The 19826-nt window shown below is 43.2% G+C and overlaps 1 protein-coding gene across 3 annotated transcripts in view; it reads left to right on the forward strand.

Moving 5' to 3' along the window:
• Positions 1 to 18887, forward strand: part of scamp5a (secretory carrier membrane protein 5a) — a 75273-nt gene extending 56386 nt beyond the window's left edge. For all 3 annotated transcript variants that reach the window (XM_072492901.1, XM_072492899.1, XM_072492900.1), the window contains 2 exons: positions 2811 to 2928; positions 12619 to 18887. In XM_072492901.1, coding sequence (XP_072349002.1) covers positions 2811 to 2928; positions 12619 to 12816 — 316 coding nt within the window. In that variant the 3' untranslated portion in view covers positions 12817 to 18887. The remainder of the gene's footprint in view (positions 1 to 2810; positions 2929 to 12618) is intronic.
• The last annotated feature ends 939 nt before the right edge of the window (positions 18888 to 19826 follow it).

The following is a 19826-nucleotide window of genomic DNA, read 5'->3' on the forward strand; positions in this document are numbered from 1 at the left end:
TGGGACCCATAACTGGAAAAATGGCCAGTGAACAGTTATAATGAACAAAATAGCGCCTCTAATCGTGCTCTGATGTATGAAGATCCATGAGTGTAGATTTATTGAAATGGCAGATGATTGATTAGCACAAATTCACATATCTAAATATTGGCCCATAACCTAACTTCGCAGTGTTGGATTGGAGGGGGGGGTGCGCATCGCATCCCAAAGATGTGCAGGGGAATCCCTCTTGGAAGGGCGTGACCCGGCAATTGTTCAGAAGCGCAAACATCCCCATGGACAATTGTACTGCCATGGGAACCATCCAGCAAAGCCATTTAAATCATTGACTTCGGATGGTTCTGCTGGCATTACGCTAATAGTTACTCTGCAAGAGTTCGAAGAAATAAAATCAATTTGAACTTCAGCGTAACCACACCCAGACCGAGCTCTATACTGGACAGCACCCAGCCGTACAGGATACTGAGGTTGCACTGCACTCCCTTCGGAGATTCTTACACTGCAGGTCCCAAGCATCTCCAGTCAGTGAAGGCTTCCAGAGCCGAAACTCCGATAATTCCAATGACTCATGCACCGCTAGTAGGAAGTTGTGGCCTATTCACTTTATCTGTTGTATGTGTATGTTGTTTGCTCTTTTTTTTCTTAATTTTAATTCATTGCCAAATTCATATCACCTTTTTTATTTTTAAGCATAGAAATGTGCGATCAGTTAATTGTCGATTGTTCACATTTTTTTGTAGTAAATTAATCTTTCAGTATTCCCTTAGGCCCATGAGCAGCTATCTATACACTGTTCCCTGGATCTCCGATACAGTCCATTTTCCTGTCAACAAACATTTAATGAGTTGTAAGAGGCTAATAACTACAGATAATGTCATAGCGCATCATCTTTTAAAGTATCCCAGCTCCAGAAGAACGTTTCAGATCATAAAATCATAGAATTTACAGTGAAGAAGGAGGCCATTTAGCCCATCAAGTCATCACCGGCCCTTGGAAAGAACACCCTACTCGTGCCCACACCTCCACCCTATCCCAGTAACCCCACCTAACCTTTTTTGACACCAAGGGCAATTTAGCATTGCCAATCCACCTAACTTGCACCCCTTTGGACTGTGGGAGGAAACCCATGCAGACACTGGGAGAACGTGCAGATTCCGCACAGACAGTGACCCAAGCCGGGAATTGAACCCGGGTCCCTGGAGCTGTGAAGCAACAGTGCTAACCATTGTGCTACTGTGCCGCCAATATGGATTCATATTTTTTTGGGGGTCCTGTGTTATCAATTAACAAATACTATTCAATTTTTGAGACAGTGGAGTATTCAATGGGGATTTCACTTATTAAGAACAGACAAGTTGGATTTCCTTTACTTACCAGGAAAGGTTAGTGTGGTCAATGAGTATTGACCACATTGCAACGTGAGAGACAAAGGGGAAAGTGAGTCAGTGTTGACTGAAGAGTGGGACATGGCACGACCTATTGGAAAACCTTTATCCCTTTTGTAGGGACAGGAGGTTTTACACTTCTTGTGAATTGAGGCTAATCTTTACATTCAATTTTCTAAAAGCTGAAGTACAGTGCATACCTATCGATCATTAACATGTTCATGAGCTTTAATTTATTTTCCATTAACTGCAAAATTGGTGGCTGAGTTGCCTAGATGGCTAGGTAATGGTTTGGGATGATGCCAACAGCGCAGGTTCGATTCCTGTTCTTACTGAGGGAGGTAGACTTGGGGATTGTCTCCTTGCCCAATCCCTGAGAGTAAAGGACATCAAACTTGTCTGGTTCTTTAATAAGTGGAAAGCAATAGCAAACCACAAGTGACGAAAACAGCTAAGAAGATGCCTCAGGATAAAGCATCCGTTGACAATAAGCCAAGAACCTGCCTTTGAGCAAAGCACACAATGAATGAATAAACCGCACAGTACTTCATAAGTGGGGATAATTTAATAAAAGAATTGTTTTGGATGCCAAGGCACATTCCGTTAAAAGACGTCTATTGTGCTTGAACGATTGGATTTCATAATCTGGCAGGAATCTGGATTTTTGTGTCAACCAGTGTTGCTGCTGCCCCACTCACTGGTTTTGCGGGGAAGGGGAAATGGCTGTCACAACCACCGAGGTATAATGTGAGCCGCAGCTCTGACGGGAGGAGAGAAAGCGAGTACAGAACAAGGTGCCCAGTGAATTTGTAAACATGTTTTCATTCACCACCTTGGTAATGGTAGATACCAAGGATGCACAGACATTCTGATCGGCAAGGCACAGGGGTAGACCCAACATTGGTCATTGCTAATGTTTCAGTGATAGGACCTATCCCACTTATTAACATCAAATATAATACGTTGGCTGAAGTGAGGGTTAAGACGGGCAACATCACTTCTGACATGAAATCCTGGATTTCGGGAAACGGATAGAATAGGTGCCCATATTCCAGATCCACTCACCCATCTCTTGCCCCCAAATCGTGCAGCAGTGTTGCCAGAAATCCACCCCCAAAGCTTGTGAAATAATTCATTATGGAAGTCAACCAAATTGTTTTAATAATAACGGAAAGGATTGAGGCAAATGCTCGAGGCAGAAATAACTTGCCTTGTTATTGTAGCCCCTCATTATGCCCATTGGATGTGAAGCACTTTGCGACACCCTGTGAATTCAAGATGCAGTCAGCATAATTACAAAGTTAACATATGGCAGGTTAAAGTTTGCATGAATTTAAAGCATTGTGATTACTGTGAGAGTTATTAAAATAGAGCTATCGGTACTCTCTGGCTGAGGCTAACATATGTATCATTTCCTTCCAACAGTGGCTGGATAGCTACAATTGCCTTCTTTGGGACAAATGTTGGCTCAGCGGTTGTGATGCTGATCCCAACTGTGATGTTCACGGCAGTCGCTGTGCTGTCCTTCGTTGCCCTGACTAAGGTAAAGCTAATTTGATTGTGATTGGAGTCTGGACACCTATTGTAGCTCAAAGCTAAGTGTTCGCTTGCAAGAGTAAGTTTTAATGAATTCGAACTTCGGTGTTATTTGCACAGCCTAGAAACTGTTATGAATCACTTTGGTTTCCTTGTTGTCAGTGCATCACCACAGTGCCATATTCTAATTTAATTTTTAATACAGACGTTCAGATCCTGCCTCCATGCTGTTTAATAGTTATGGGAGCTCTCCGGTTGCTGCTTCACAGGGAGCAACACTTTGAATTTTAATATAAAATTCAGAGGAAGACCATTTGTCCTAACATGTCCGTTTGCCTTTGGGCTCTATACCATCCATTGACTCCATCTACACCTCCCGCTGCCTGGGGAAAGCGGGCAGCATAATCAAAGATCCCTCCCACCCGGCTTACTCACTCTTCCAACTTCTTCCATCGGGCAGGAGATACAGAAGTCTGAGAACACACAAGAACAGACTCAAAAACAGCTTCTTCCCCGCTGTCACCAGTGACTCCTAAGTGACCCTCTTATGGACTAACCTCATTAACACTACACCCTGTATGCTTCACCTGATGCCGGTGCTTATGTAGTTACATTGTATATCTTGTGTTACCCTATTATGTATTTTCTTTTATTCCCTTTTCTTCCCATGTATTTAATGATCTGTTGTGCTGCTCGCAGAAAAATACTTTTCACTGTACCTCGATACACGTGACAAACAAATCCAATCCAATATACATTGCCAGAATTTCAACAAAAGCTGCATCAGGTTATTCCAGATGGCCACCAACTGAGAATCCTTAGAGGCAGAATCGCATAACCCCCAAATGCAGGTAAAAGCAACCCCTAAAAAGAGGGAGATGGGGGTCATGGAGGGCAAATATTAGATGACCTCCATGGATTCAGTCAAAATTTGAGCAGTCTTCTGCTTTCTTTGTCTATTTTCTTTGAACTAATAAAATATCAATGTTCCCCTAATGCCGCACAATTGCTGACAAATTTCTCCTTCTATGAGGAGGGTATTACGACTGGTTTATTCGAGGCCAGCAAAACGTGTGGGCGCAGAGGAGGGTATCACTACATCGGTTTATTCAAGGCCAGCAAACATGTGGGCGCAGTTACACTAACCATGTCCTATGGTGCCCACTGAGCTGAAACATTGGAAGCAAACCAAATGGGTATTGTGCAATCCTACCCGTGGGTCAACTTGGTGAGCACATTCCCAGTTGGAAAGGACCATGTTAAGATGCAAATAGTAGGATACCGCTCGACAGCAGAGTAGAACATTACTGTTTGATTATCTCAGTGTTTTATTGCCTTTAAAGCTCCTCCGTTCTGTTATCTACTTCCCCAGGTTTGATTGGACTGTTTAGGCCTTTTCTGTTCTCCTGGTTGCTTTTTCTTCCTTCATGTTCTTTTCCTCGTTCCTTCTCTGCAAATGTGACAGCAGCAGAGCATTAACTGTGGGGGCCATAAGACATAGGAGCAGAAATGGGTCATTTGGTGCATCAAGCCTGCTCTGCCATTCACTGAGATCATGACTGATCTAATGTGATACTTATCCCCATTGCCCTTGATTCCTTCACTGAATAAAAATTGGTCCACCTCAGCCTTGAACACACTTTGCAACCCAGCCCCTACAGCCCTCTGCTGTAAAGAATTCCACATTCACTACCATCTGAGAGAAGAAATTCCTCTTCATCTGTTTCTTATATGGGCCGACCTTGCTGTGAAATTATGCCCTCTGGTTCTAGACTCTCCAACAAGTGGAAACAGCCTCTCAGCATCGACCCTATCAAGCCCCCTGAGAATCCTATATCTCTCAATAAAGTCACCCCTCATTCTTCTAAACTCCAGTGCTTACAGGCCCAACCTACTCAACCTCTCCTCGTATGAAAATCCCTCAACACTTGGGATCAACCTAATGAAAATGAAAATCGCTTATTGTCACAAGTAGGCTTCAATGAAGTTACTGTGAAAAGCCCCTAGTCGCCACATTCCGGCGCCTGTTCGGGGAGGCTGGTACGGGAATTGAACCGTGCTGCTGGCCTGCCTTGGTCTGCTTTAAAAGCCAGCGATTTAGCCGAGTGAGCTAAGCTAATGAACCTTCTCAAGACTACCTTCAATGCCAGTATATTTTTCCTTAGATACGGGGACCAAAACTATTCACAGTATTCCAGGTGTGGCCTAACTAGTGTCTTGTATAGTTTTAGCAGGACTTCCATATTTTTGTACTCCATCCCCTTTTGAAATAAAGGCCAACATTCCATTTGTCGTCCCAATTACCTGCTGAACTTGCATGCTAGCTTTTTTGTGAAATCCCTCCGTGCTACAGTTTTCTGCAGTATTTCTCCTTTTAGATAATATTCAGCTCCTTTATTCTTCCTACTAAAGTGCATAACTTCACATTTTCCTACACTATATCTGCCAAGTTTTAGCCCACGCATTTAACCTGTCTGTATCCCTCTGTCGTCCTCACTATTTGCCTCCCCACCTATTTTTGTGTCATCCACTGATAGTACATTCCTTTCCCTCATAGTACATAGAGTACATTGAACATACAGTGCAGAAGGTGGCCATTTGGCCCATCGAGTCTGCACCGACCCACTTAAGCCCTCACTTCCACCCTATCCCCGTAACCCAGTAACCCCTCCTAACCTTTTTTGATCACTAAGGGCAATTTATCATGGCCAGTCCACCTAACCTGCACGTCTTTGGACTGTGGGAGGAAACCGGAGCACCCGGATGAAACCCACGCAGACACGGGGAGAACGTGCAGACTCCGCACAGACAGCGACCCAGCAGGGAATCAAACCTGGGACCCTGGCGCCGTAAAGCCAGTGCTATCCACTTGTGCCTCCGTGCTGCCCTCGTCGGAGTCCTTAATATGTCATTAGTAAATAAGGAAGATATACCCCTGTGTGGGCTGTGCACGTGCAAATGCTATACTGAAACTCATGGTCTAAAATATATTTTCGCCTCTGAGGTGTTGTGGTCTGCCCTGGGAAATCCATTGGTAGACTATGATAATGATTTGGCCTTGGTCAGTCTAGGCGGGGAGGGCATTTTATTTTGGGCCTTTCTTAAATGCATTGCAAGGCCCCATTTTGCATACTTTACCCAGCGGGGGTCATTCCATGGTCCACGTTTTTATGGCGTCAAGCTATTTTTCTCTCTCTGGCTTGTGAATAGGAAATGGAATTCAAGGGAAAGGTGAACTGGCGGGGGCGGGGGGTCGCATTACATGGTATGTAGGCCAGCCGAGGATTTTTCTCTGGTCACTCACTTATCGCACAGTTAGGCTGTGGTGAGGAGTGTTGTAGGTTGGGGAACGTTGGGGATGAGGGAGGGAAAGGGATTTAAATGTGAGGATGAGAACTTCCAAGTTCGAGGTGTAGGAGAACCAGAAGCCACTGCAGGCTAGTGTGGGCTAGAGTGATGGGTGCATGGAATTTGTCCTGGGTTGCAAATTTTGAATGCCGAATTATTTTGCGGGTATTTTACATAAGGCTACTCAGTTGAGCCCAGGAATAAGTGAGGGTTTCACTGGCAGATTTCTTGGAGTTGAGGCTGAATATCTGCATCTCGCTCATCTTCCAATCAGTAAGATAATGACAGGAAAGCGGAGTTGTTCTAAGAGTGGCATCTGTTTTCAGATTTTGGTTTAAGTAGCAAGTTTGCCAGGGAACTGACTTGGAAAAATTAGTGAATATGATGGTATGAAGAGTCTGGATTAATGTGCAGAACTGAAATGCCGATCACTGAAACATGCAGGATTATTGACTATATCTGGGAATGTTAGTTCCACTCCCTTACAATGTCGAGTAGTAAATCTTCGAGACCAAATGCCCCCTCGGCAACCGATGTAATCCTGACTCAGGCCAAATCATTATCAGCATCTACTAATGCATTTCCCAGTGCAAGCTGCAACACCTCCGAAGCAAAAATAAATGTTTGGGCCATGGGTTTCAGTGTAGCATTTTCACGTGCACAGATCTTCCTTATTTGCATTGTTCAGGTCATTTGAAAGTTTTTGTGACGTCTTTCACAGTGGGCTACTGTTCCCCAAAAGTCCACCTTTTTCCTTTCGATCAGGAAAGGCATCTTTTTCTATATTTTTGCTCTTGCAGAGACACATTCCAAGGCTCCCATATGAATAATAATAAGTATAATCTTTATTGTCACAAGTAGGCTTACATCCAACACTGCAATGAAGTTACTGTGAAAAGCCCCTGGTCGCCACACTCCGGCGCCTGTTCGGGTGCACGAGGGGAGAATTCAGAAAGTCCAAATTACCTAACAGCACGTCTTTCGGGACTGGTGGGAGGAAACCGGAGCACCCGGAGGAAGCCCACGCAGACATGGGGAGAGCGTGCAGACTCCACGCAGACAGCGACCCAAGCCAGGAATCGAACCTGGGCAGTGCTAACCACTGTGCCACAGTACCGCAATTAGGGGTTAGGAGCTGCTTGATTGAGTTTGGTCTGCATTACTGTCTCACAAAGCAGATATCAGAAGAACACGTTTATTTTCAATATGCAGATGTTAATCTTTTGAACAAGTATTCATCAGTGAAAGTGACCAGACGCCTGAGCTGCTTAATCGCGTTCAGCTGGATTCTGTGGGTTGTGACTTTTCCGCAAGTATACTGTGTGAACAGGTTCAGTAGGTTAATACAGAAGCTCAGTTTTCTCAACAGGGTTGGAAAGCATTACTCCCTTTGTTTTCTGCAGGCTTGAAAATGTGCGCGGCTGGCGAGCTGCATATTTTATTTCCTGTTTCAAATCAAACAGTATCTCCTGCAGTTTACCTATTTAATTTGGGAGGCCATGATGATAAGTCAGATAGATGTATGCTGAAATTCACATTCATCTAGAAGCCTGTGATCTGCACACCCACAAAGGCGAAATGCAGCTTATTGAAAATCCAGAAAAAAAAGCCTTACATGGTCCCAGGAACTGGATTTGTTCGTTAATTGAATCAGTGTTATTTATAATGGAATAAGCCAGAACCCCTTGATCAAATAAAACATCTGCTAATTAAATCCATGAGTCAACCTGATCTGAGATTTGAACAGCCCGTTTGAACATTAAAGCTGGGAATTGAAGAATTGCTGTTGACTGCATATAACACCGAGCCCCCCCCCCCCCCCCCGTATTCTTGACGGCGTCAGAGGTTCGTTTGTTGTTGTCCCATTGGCTGCATGTGTGGTTACGATTGCCTCCACACGGGACTGGGTTCTGTCACGCATTGGCCTTGGTAAATCGGAGAACGCCGTGTGTGACGGTCTTTCCAAGCCGGCTTGGGTCACTATCTGCGCGGAGTCTGCACGTTCTCCCTGTGCCTGCCTGGGTTTCCTCCGGTTTCCTCCCACAAGTCCCCAAAGACGTGCTTGTTGGACATTCTAAATTCTCCCTCCGTGTACCTGAATAGGCGCCAGAGTGTGGCGACTCGGAGATTTTCTCAGTAACTTCATGACAATAAAAGATTAATGTAAGCCTACTTGTGACACAAATAAAGATTTATTATTATTTGAATGTAAAAACTTTTTGAAAGAAAGAACCAATTCAGATTTTGTCATGTGCTCATTTTAACTGGATGTCGGTCTTTTGTACTTCATGAAAAAGAACATTAACAGTAGCTTCATTTTGTCAGTGACTTTACGTTTTTGCATTTTGAATCTGTTCCGTGTGTGTTTGATTAATGATGTATTAGAATAACTGTAAAGCTAATGAGTGCAGCTGCCACTTTTTTGGATTTAATTACGATGCCATTAGCGTACATTGCCAACGTAAACAAATGCCATGTCCTGCAATTAATTTTCAGTGTAAAGTTCACCTACTGGAGAGCTGCGTGTTCTGGGTTCTGTCTGGCTTTTTGACACCAGAATTATGATGCTGGTTTCTAGTAGTTAACGAGCCATGGTGTGTTTTGATATAAATGGTTCCTTGTTCATTGCACGAGATGCTGAGTTATCCAACTCCATTGAAGTTTACAGCATAAGAGGTCTTCATAGACGAGCAGGATACGGATGCAGTGGTTTAATACTGTTGAGTTGTCAGAGTGCTGGCCTTGCTTGACCTATTAGATCAATAGTGTGGAGAGTACAATATGAAAGTCAATGATGATTCCCATGAACGTGGTCTTGTTGAGGCATGTTTTGGATTTGTTGAATGTTTATGGGATTTATATGTTTGACAAATCTGGTCCACAAGTGACCATCTTTCCTCTCCCTACATTTGTTCACCCACCGCCCCCTAGCCCATCACCACCAGCAGAAGAAATATTGGCCAGTAGCTTCCTGGCTCCCACAGGCACTCCAGGATTTTAGCAATGTTGGGTCAGTACAGAGTGGCAATCTGCTGCTGATTGCCTCTCTGAGGAAGTTGTGGCCCAATAAATCAAACCTAGCACCTTCACTGTGGTCCAAATCTTCACATCATTGTTGACCGATTGTGGTTTGAGATGCAGTTTAAAGTTTTGAGAAATGAAAATAGTATCGCTTGTTTAATAAGGTGCAGCCAATCTTTCTTTTGTATTCGTTCACGGGATGTGGGTGTTGCTGGCTCGGCCAGCATTTCTTGTCCATCCCTAATTTCTCTTGAGGTGATGGTGAGCTTCCTTGAACTGCAGCAGTCCACGTGTTGTGGGAGCCAGCACGGTGCTGTTAGGAAGGGAGCTCCACGGTTTTGGCCAAGTGACCATGAAGGGATGGCGATATAATTCCAAATGAGGGTGGTGTGTGAATTGGAGGGGAACTTGCAGGTGATGGTGTACCCATGGTTCTGCTGCCCGTGTCCTTCTGGGCGGGTGTAGAAGATGCTGTCGAAGGAGCCTTGGTGAATGCTGCAGTGCATCTTGTAGATGGTACATACTGCTGCCACTCTGCATTGGTGGTGAAGGGAATGAATGTTGAAGGTGGTGAATGGGTGCCAATCAAGTGGGCTGCTTTGTCTGGAGGCGTTGACCATTTTGAGTATAGTTGGTGTTGCACTCATCCAGACAAACGGAGAGCATTTCATCACATGCCTGACTTGTGTCTTGTAGATGGTGAGGCAGGCTTTGGATGGGTGGTTGGGGAGAGGGTGCAGGAGGTGAATTGCTCTCTGAAAAATTCCCAACCTCTCACCTGCTCTTGTAGTCACATTATTTATATAGCTGGTCCAGCTCAGTTTCTGGTCAATGGTAACCGCCAAGATGCTGACCGTGGGGGTTCAGTGATGGTACCGCCAATGAATGTCATGGGGAGATGGTTAGATTCTCTCTTGTTGGAAATGGCCATTACCTGGCACATGTACTGCGGGGATGTTACTAATGTAAAGAATAGTTAGATTGATTTGCCTATCTGTGCATACATCATATAACTATAGTATTGGATTACTGTGTTTAGCTGGCAAATGCACAAATGGAGTCAGCTAAGATGGCAGCTATCTGTCTCCATACTTCTTTAGTCTTGGTTTTCTTAACTTATAACTTGCGTGGATACTGTATAAAAAGTAAATATTGATTTGTTGGAATTTTGTTGTAATGGGTCATCAGCATTAAAAGTAACCATAGACTGATCTCTGTATAAAATAAATGCAGCATCAGTCTGGACAATAAATTGCGCTTTACTCATTAGGTGTACCTGTATTTGGGGAGGGGGGGATCAGTTGGTTGGACGTGTGTGTGTGTGTGTGTGTGTGTGTGTGTGTGTGGCGAACAGTACAGGTTCAATTCTCCTCCCGGCTGATGTCAGCCATGATGGCCCCGCCTCGCCCGAGGTGCGGTGACTCTGGTTAAATCACCACCAGTCAGCTCTCTCTCTCTCTCTCTCTCTCTCTCTCTCTCTCTCACTCTCTCTCTCTCTCTCTCTCTCTCTCTCAAAGAGGGGAGAGCAGTCTATGCTCCTCTGCGACTATGGCGACTTGCATTGAGAAGGAATAAGCTTTACATAATACATGGCAAAACCTACTGCAAATATTAGTCATGCTTTTGCAAGCTACTGTGTTATCTCTTGCACAGTCGGCAGATCCAGAGAAATGTTGGCACCCTATGAATCTGAATAAATATGCATAAAAATTATCCAGCTGTTGGCTGTATCTTTATTACTAGAACACATGTTTAAATATAATGAAACATTTGCAGAAAGTATTTCCAGCTACTATCTGCCTGAAATTCTTCTATTCTGGTTTACTATATCAACTTTAAAACCTACCCATTTCTTTTGACTCTAACTTAATTTATTTATCTCATTGTTTCTCTTTTTAAAAAAAAAAAAAATCTACATACTTTTTTCCCTCCGAGCTCTTGTTGGCCATTTTGGAGGTGAGCGCAATTTTTATTTATTTTTTTGAAAGGACTCTCATTTTTTTTGTTGGTCTTTGATTTTAGTCCATAAAGGGAGCCAAAGAAAAAGCAGCACCACCGTGTTGAAAATTGGCTTCAGTCCATTTGAGTGGCAGTGTGTTAAAGCCACAGGTTCGGCCATTTGAATGTACTCCTCCGCTGGAGTGAGCTGATCAGTAATGCAGTAATCATCTTTATTAATCTTTATTGTCACAAGTAGGCTTGCATTAACACTGCAATGAAGTTAGTGTGAAAAGCCCCTAGTCGTCACGTTCCGGCGTCTGTTTGGGTACACGGAGAGAGAATTCGGAATGTCCAAATTACCTAACAAGCATGTCTTTCAGGACTTGTGGGAGGAAACCGGAGCACCTGGAGGAAACCCACGCAGACACTGGGGGAACGTGCAGACTCCGCACAGTCAGTGACCCAAGCCGGGAATCGAACCTGGGACCCTGGCGCTGTGAAGCCACGGTGCTAACCACTCTGCTGCTGTGCTCTTCTCTTTAATTAAGGGGCAATTTAGTGTGGCCAATCCACCTACCCTGCACATCTTTGGGTTGTGGGGGTGAGACCCACGGTGACGAGGAGAGAATGTGCAAACTCCACACGGACAGTGACCGGGACTGGGATCGAATTCGGGCCCTCTGCGCCGTGAGGCAGCAGTGCCAGCCCCTGTGCTGCCCTTTCTTTTTTTATTTTGGTGCTAAATTTCTGTCCCCATTCCCTGCATTATCTCTTTGTTTACATGGAGAATTCAAAACGAATAAAACCCGTAAGGGACTCAGAAGAAACTATTTTAACGCAGAGAGTGACTGATGTGGTAGTCGCTATAGATAGCATATTATTTTTAAAAATTGATTTACTGGATGTGGGCATCATTGGCTCGGCCAACATGTATTGCCCGTCCCTAGTTTGCCTTGAGAAGGTGGTGGTGAGCCGCCGGTTTGAACTGCTGCTGTCTGAGATGTAGGTGCTGTTAGGGAGGGAGTTCCAAGATTTTGACACCCAGCCAGTAATTGAGGAAAGCAGCATGGGGGGGGGGGGGAAACTACACAAAACATGAGGTAGAAAGGAACCAAAGGGTTATTTTGATGGGCAAGACGAAGGACAGTGAGAGAAAGCTTGGTGTGTAGCAGAAACACCTTCCGAGCAGCCTGTTTGCAGGCTGTACCGTTACGCTCTACTAAATTTAGCATGTTTTTTTTTAAATAGATAGAATTTACAGTGCAGAAGAAGGCCATTCAGCCCATCGAGTCTGCGCCCGTCCTTGGAAGGAGCACCCTACTTGAGCCTTTTTTTTGTGTAATGTGTTTTAATTGGATTCTGTAATTCTGTCATTTTCTAATCACAGGTTCATAACTACTACCGCGGCAGTGGTGGAAGCATGAGCAAGGCGCAGGAAGAATGGACTACGGGCGCATGGAAGAACCCACATGTGCAGGAGGCAGCCCAGCAGGCTGCTGTCGGCGCGGTGCAAGGGACCATGCAAACCCCGCAATACACCGAGTATTCGGACACTCCCAACTACGCGTACAACAACCAGATGTAAGACCCCCCCCCCCCCACTACCCCTTGCATCAGTGCATCCCGCCGATTTGCGGAGCCCCTCCTGGTTCGGGGTCAATTGGGACATGTGAAAATGTGTTTTCTTTCCGTCTGTATGGCTCCGATATTAAGAGCTCGGTCCTTCGAAAGCGACTAATATTTTTGTGGTGTACTCATTACAAACCCGAATGGCGGGCTGTGGAACAATGTGCAAATACCTTTTTTAAACAATGTGATGTTATTGGTATTGGAATTGTTTGTGATGATATAGGTCACTTTCAACTTGAGCAAAAAGAAACAAATAAAATCTCACACCCACGCGCGCGCGCGCACGCAAGAGTAATATCTGGTAGTCTAATAACACTGATGCCTACCATAATGCTAGGAATAATCAGGTATTTTCTGAGTGGGTGCAGAAGAATCTCCTGCCCATGTATTGCAACGCACTCTCAGTATTGATGGTTAGTTTTGATGTATTTTACAGCAGCATTGTGAGTAACAACCCGCAAGGCTCTTTTGTGGAACGCTTGTATAATCCAGTTTTGTAGAGCTAACATGATGGCACGAACTAACTAAGGACCCTGGAATCATGTAGCAAGTTTCATTTATCATAGCTTGTAAAACTTATGCAACGATCAACCATGTACCTGCAGGCACCGTGACTTCTAAAGAAAAGTACACAAGGGTCTTTCCGTTTTGAGCTCACCATGGATGATTTCGCGCACATGCATTTGAAAGAGATGCTCCTCGCCTTCCAACCTAATTGGGCCCTTCAAACGAGCAAATCTGCTACTCTACTGATTATTGTAAAGCTAGAGTTAATACAGAATACCGAGTTGAATTATGTGTGTGGAGTGGGCAACATAATTGGTAACCATCCCGTCTTGGTTGTTTCAACACACATTGGGGGGAGGGGGGGGGGGGGTGCAGTTTGATTTGCTTGTGTTCCAGATTGTTTTCCTGCCCTGGAAGTGAGATTAACTTTGGATCTTTTTTTTAAACTTGAGGAATAGATCTGCTTGTTTGATTACTGACGCACTGCTAATATTGGGAGGAACATCCGGATTCTTAGTGTGTGCTCCTGCATCATATTTGCTGCAAGCACGATTGGATATAAATTTTAAACACTATCCTTGTTACACCTCTCAGGAATTTGACTCCACCGCATCTTTGCAGCGTAGTCATGCTTTGCCTTGCATTTGACGCCAGGAACGCGACTAGTTGCAAAGGGATCACATCGCAGTGCACAGGAGGTTTACTTTTCTTCAAACTCGCTCATTTTAATTGTCATTTAAAAAAAAAATTCTGATTGTTTTCTTGGTTTGTTTCACCAATCTTATTTTCTCCATGCTATAGCAAGCACTCAGGAGTTTCTAGGGCATTGTGGAGCGGTAAAAGGTGGGCCATTGATTTCCAAGGGGGGGAAAAAGAGAGTAGCAATGCACAACAGGGTAGAGGCAGTATGCCAATAATGTCGCTGTTTCTTGACCCTAGTATGCTTACTGGCTTCCATTCCTTTCACCCCACCACCTAGGCTTTTCCTGCATGTAGCTCCTTCAGGTGGGTCTAAAATAGGGGACCCCAGAGAACTACTGTTACAATGGGGTAAAAGATGACCATTGATCTCATGCACATTAAAGCATAGGGCTGCTAGACTTGGGACTTGAATATCCAACTACAAGCAATAAGCATAGCTTGCACCCTCCATTTCCATATTTGGTGCGTTCTGGATGGGGAAATCACAAGCTTAGTTGCCATTTGAGACTCCAGCTTGATGTCACAATCTGTCTCTCTCAGCATATGGAAATTTGTTATCCATTTGTCTTTCATAGTTCGAGATCATTGAACTCGGCATGGCCTGTAACAAGTGCAGTACGCTCCGTTACTCGAGACAGAAACATGGATGGGTAGGTTCAAGGGTTGCCAAACTGAACATGAGGAAAAAGCTCATGGAATCAAATGCAGCGATGTGGCAAGTTAATGATGTTATTTCAAGCCAACTAACCTCCAAGTTCCTAATATCTGTTCCAGAGAAGCTGTTGTAAATTGTCAGGTCTTTAGTTACCCAACTAGTTAAAAACTGGTGGGAAAAATTGGCTTGGAATTGACACACAATCTTGCAAATTTCCCAATTAGCTTTGATCAGTATTGCGAAAATAAATGTCTTATTTGCAAAGCTGCTGTGAATGTTCAAATCTTAAAATATTCTCATTCGGGGAGATGCATAAAGTGAATTAATTTTATATAAATGTTAAATATAATCTCGTTAGAAGAAACCAATTTAAAATTATTGTGTGAATTAAGATTGAATATATGAGGTGTACATAAAGAGTATTTAAGGTGTACATTCAAACTGTGGTGTGGTGAGCTTAAGTGTAAGTCATATAAATTGTCTGCATGTGTTCCAGAAGGTGCGTCTCTGGTGTCCTGGGTTGCCCACATACTTCAAAACTGTTTTGACCTGCTGCTTTTTATTCTGGGGACTACAGAAATAGTGCTGTAGTATGTAGTACAAACAGTATCTTGTTTTGCGTGCAACTTTTATCTTTTTTCCAAAAATGTATTTACGAAGACACCATCCTCTGCTCTGTCTGATTTATACCTTATTACTCCCCAAATTTCGAGTTCAGAACATTTCTCCCCAAGTCGCTCCTTTTTTATTTACACATAGTTGTAGAATTTGGAAATCTTGAGCCTAGACTAACGAATTTCGCCGATGCTAGCACCTAGAGAAGGTTCTATCTGCATAAAAGTGGGAATCACTGGAAAACATTCTGTCTGTATAAAGGTGGGAATCATGATCCAGAATTGTGTTTTGTGAGAAGATGTTACGCGAATCTGACCTGAGAGCATAACTACATTTCAATGTAATGTTTGTTCATTGCACAACAGGAGTGAATGATGGTTTAATAAACTCAACACTTGTGGCTTACAAAGCTGAAATCCCTATACCGTTTCACAAATTATGCAGCCCATTGTATGTTTCACAGTAAAATTGTTTTTTGAGTTGTTTCACTGTCTTGATGATTTGCTGTAAATAGTTGAAGTGATGTAAAAAGAAAATCCTAATTGTGAAAATTCTAATAGACCTACCTCAGAGGTCGATTTTTAATTTTTTTAAAACACTTTTAACCACTACTTGATTGAATGCAGAACTCCTTGCATAGAAATACAGACTGTCGTCGTAATGAGTTCAGGTGCTTCATTTCACCCCAGGCATAGTTCACAGAATCCCCACAGTGCAGAAGGAAGCCATTCGGCCCACGTCTCTGTGCCGACTCAATGTAAATGAATGTGGGAGTGATGGCAAAGGGCTGCCATGTGAGTTTTGTTTTCCTGCCCTGGATGCAGACATTTCCCTGAAGGATGTGAGTGAGTTATCAAAAGTGAGGGGATTGAAGTCTGAAAGAGCACCCTCCCTACGCCCAATTTTCCCCCGTCCTATCCCTGTAACCCCCACCTAACCTGCACATCTTTTGGACTGTGGGAGTAAACCGCAAAACCCGGAGGAACACCCCACCCCCCCCCCCCCCCCCCAAACCCCAGATGCGGGGAGAACGTGCAAATTCCACAGTCACCCAAGGCTGGAAACAAACCTGGGTCCCTGCCGTTGCGAGGCAGCAGTGCTAACCCACTGTGTTTTAATCAAAAATTGATTCACTTTTTCTCTTATTGTTATCCTTTAACTGCAGGGGAATTAAATTGCTACAGAAGCATTCTAAAAAATCCATGTATAACCACGTATGAACTATTTGTTTGGATGAAATGATTGTGTTTGTATGAAGCCATTTATCTAACACCAGGACCAAGTGACAATTGCCTTCTGGCACCTCAATATCTTGCAAGTAAACAGGAGCAATTAGTTAACTCAGTAGACTGTAGAGAAAAAAATATAATTTTCCTGGTGTTTTCTCTTTGGAATAATTGGACTTCCTGATGAATTTCTAATCGAGTGTAGAGCGCACATTAATTTGAGATTTTTCGTGTTCACGATAACTTGTATCAGAATGATAATAGAAGGGATTTGGCATGGACTGCTGACGGTAACTATGTTTCACCACAGTGGAAGTCAAGAATATTTTCAGCACCGTTTTAAGGTGACTAGGCGCAGCGAGGTGAAACATCTGGAGTCTGCTGATGCCACACCTATTGACGACGGGTAACCGAGAATAACCAGCCTGTTGGCTGAATTGTTTCTCGCCACAGAATTGAATGAAAACACGGAGCTGCAATTTCCCGATTTTTGAACAATTAATGCCAGGTTGAATACCCCACTGCTAGGCCCATCTCTGAAGATTGAGCCAAGCAGGCCGTCGCCCCTTGTACACTGCAGTACGTTGGAATACACCCAGTTTTTCAGCCGCTGTGCTTTGTAATGTCAATTTTGCTCCCTGAAGAAGCCACGACAATGCGATAGGCTTATGGTGACATTTATTAATCCATTCCAATGCATTAAAATAAGGTGGTTTAATATAAAAGTAGATGCTCCTGGCAGCTTGATGCAGGGTAATTGTACTGCCGTATTGTAGATATGTAGCATTAATTACAGTTCTTGTATATTTTAAATCATCTTTTTCAGGAAACAAAATCACATGCTTTTTCTTTTTGTTCATTCCTTTATGATTTGCCTAGATGCCTGGTTCTGTTTATTTGCACTGATCTAATTTACATGTTATTTTAATTGCATACATGCCGCTCTCCCCCCACCCCATCCAAACACTGCCCAGATGTGAACCTTCAGGAACTCAGCCATAGCACTTTTTCTTGCTCCTAATTAGTTCCAATTTATTTAAATTCTTCAAATCTAATTGTGAGTTTGTAATTTCCCCCCCCCCCCCCCCCCCCCCCAAACAAAAGTTATGTTTTCTAACAAGGGGTCCCAACGCAGTGTTGATCATGCAATGGGAACGAGGAGGTTGGTGGAGCTGTTTACAATATTTCATTTTTCGGGGAACCGGTTGCAACTGAGCGACCAATTTGCCGAGGGGAAAAAAAAACGTTTATTTCGCCGAGGAGCATCTTTTATGACTTGCTTTGGACTTCAAGTTCAATTGCAGTCTTTTTTTTTTTTTTTAAAATATGAGCACTGCATTGCTGAAGAGTCTTAAACCTGTTATTGCAGAGGCTGTTTTAAAGCTTGCCCATTTCAACTGATGTTGGAAGCCAGGGTCCAAGAATGTGCGTTCCCACCAGTTGCATGTCGCAATTGGGAACTGCTTTTTCAAAGATACATATTTATTAAGCCCACAATCTGAGTAATTGAAATCTAAATTTTGGTTACTCCCAGGCAGAGGGTTGTGTTAGAGTAAATAAACTTAGGAAATCATGGCACAAAACGAAAAGTGTAGCCATTGTGTTTTGAAACAAAAACTGGTGAATGTGAGCTGCCATTTCTAGAGTGAATCATGTCGATCATTCATCTGTACCATTTTTCATCATCCAGAAGCACTTGAAACTGTAAATATATTTTTTAAAAGTAACATGATATTAATCATGCTTCATTAAGACTGCTGTGTACTGGGGCTACATGGAAATTTGTGTCTCTAATGTGGCTTTTGGAGTTTAATTTGGTGATACAGTTGAGGCAGTAGAATTAACTGAGTATTGATATCCAGTATCTTAATTATGAGTAATTTGAAATAGCTTTGTGTGACGGCATTGTGAGTCTCTATTATGGTTCTTTCAAATCCTAGCTTATGCAAAAATGTTCATACACGACCCCCTACTAAACATGGTACTGCTGTTTTGGTCAGTTAAGGTTCACTGTTTAACTCCTAAACTACTCTCCTTCTAATTGCACAGTGCAACTTATTAACAGACCTCTTGCAGTTTACAGGAAAGGGCATTTCTACAAAAAAAAAACAGCTAAAGAATTGTCACCGTGTGTGTGTCGTTTAATAGCTACTGTGCTAATGCATATGCTGTGTAGAAAGTATCGTCTCGATTGTTTTATTACTTTTTACAGTACAGTAATTCTTCAAAATTGAGTGTCCACCTTTTTTTCCTATTGAGAAATTATATCACTGTCATTCCAATGTGTCAATGTCATTCTGGAGAAATAAATGGTAAAACCCAGTTTTATTATTTCGTTCTGTTTTTTTTTTGAGATGAGTGTTGCAAATTCTTATTTCCCATCTCACCCAGGACAATATGACTCCCGTCAATAGAAGCACATACACCCATCTCCAAAATAGAATTTAAATGGTACCAATTACTATGGTTGGCCTGATTAAGAATTCCTCGTCACGACCATTTGTAAATTGGGATGCAGTGCGGAAATTCTAAATTATGCGACACATTTGGGAAAAACAAATCCCTGTTTTTTAAACTATGGAAATTGCCATTTCTTCAGGACGTATATAATCTGAGACTCTAACTGGACGTATATAATCTGCAATTCTAACTGGACGTATAACGGGGGGTATATAACATATAAAATGAAATGAAAATCACTTGTGTCACAAGTAGGCTTCAATGAAGTTCCTGTGAAAAGCCCCTAGTTGCCACATTACGGCACCTGTTCGGGGAGGCTGGTACGGGAATTGAACCCGCGCTGCTGGCCTTGGTCTGCTTTACAAGGCAGCTATTTAGCCCACTGCTAAACCAGTCCCTATCATCTGCGATTCTAAATACAAGCAAGAAGAGTTAATCCTAAAGAGTGAATCTAAATGCATACTTTCAAAGTTCAGAGTGTCTGTTTTTATGTTGCAGGATGCCCCAATACAATTATTGTAGACTAACTTTAATTAAGAACAGAATATATACACAATTGCAGACTTGCTGCCTCGGCCTCCAGCCTTTACAAGTACTTAATAATGTAATGTCAGACTTAACCTGGCAGGGGCGAAACCATGATCAAGAAAGTGATGAGCCCAGCCCACAGCACTTTACGTGCGCTGATGCCTGGGATATCTCCAAGTGTGGGTTATGTGACTGCAAAATTTATGGTAGTGGGGGACTACGTAAAATAACAATGTCGCCAGAGGCTGCTCTCCCCTTTGAGAGCTGACAGAT

This window comes from Scyliorhinus torazame, chromosome 30, assembly GCF_047496885.1.
Source record: "Scyliorhinus torazame isolate Kashiwa2021f chromosome 30, sScyTor2.1, whole genome shotgun sequence".
NCBI lineage: Eukaryota > Metazoa > Chordata > Chondrichthyes > Carcharhiniformes > Scyliorhinidae > Scyliorhinus > Scyliorhinus torazame.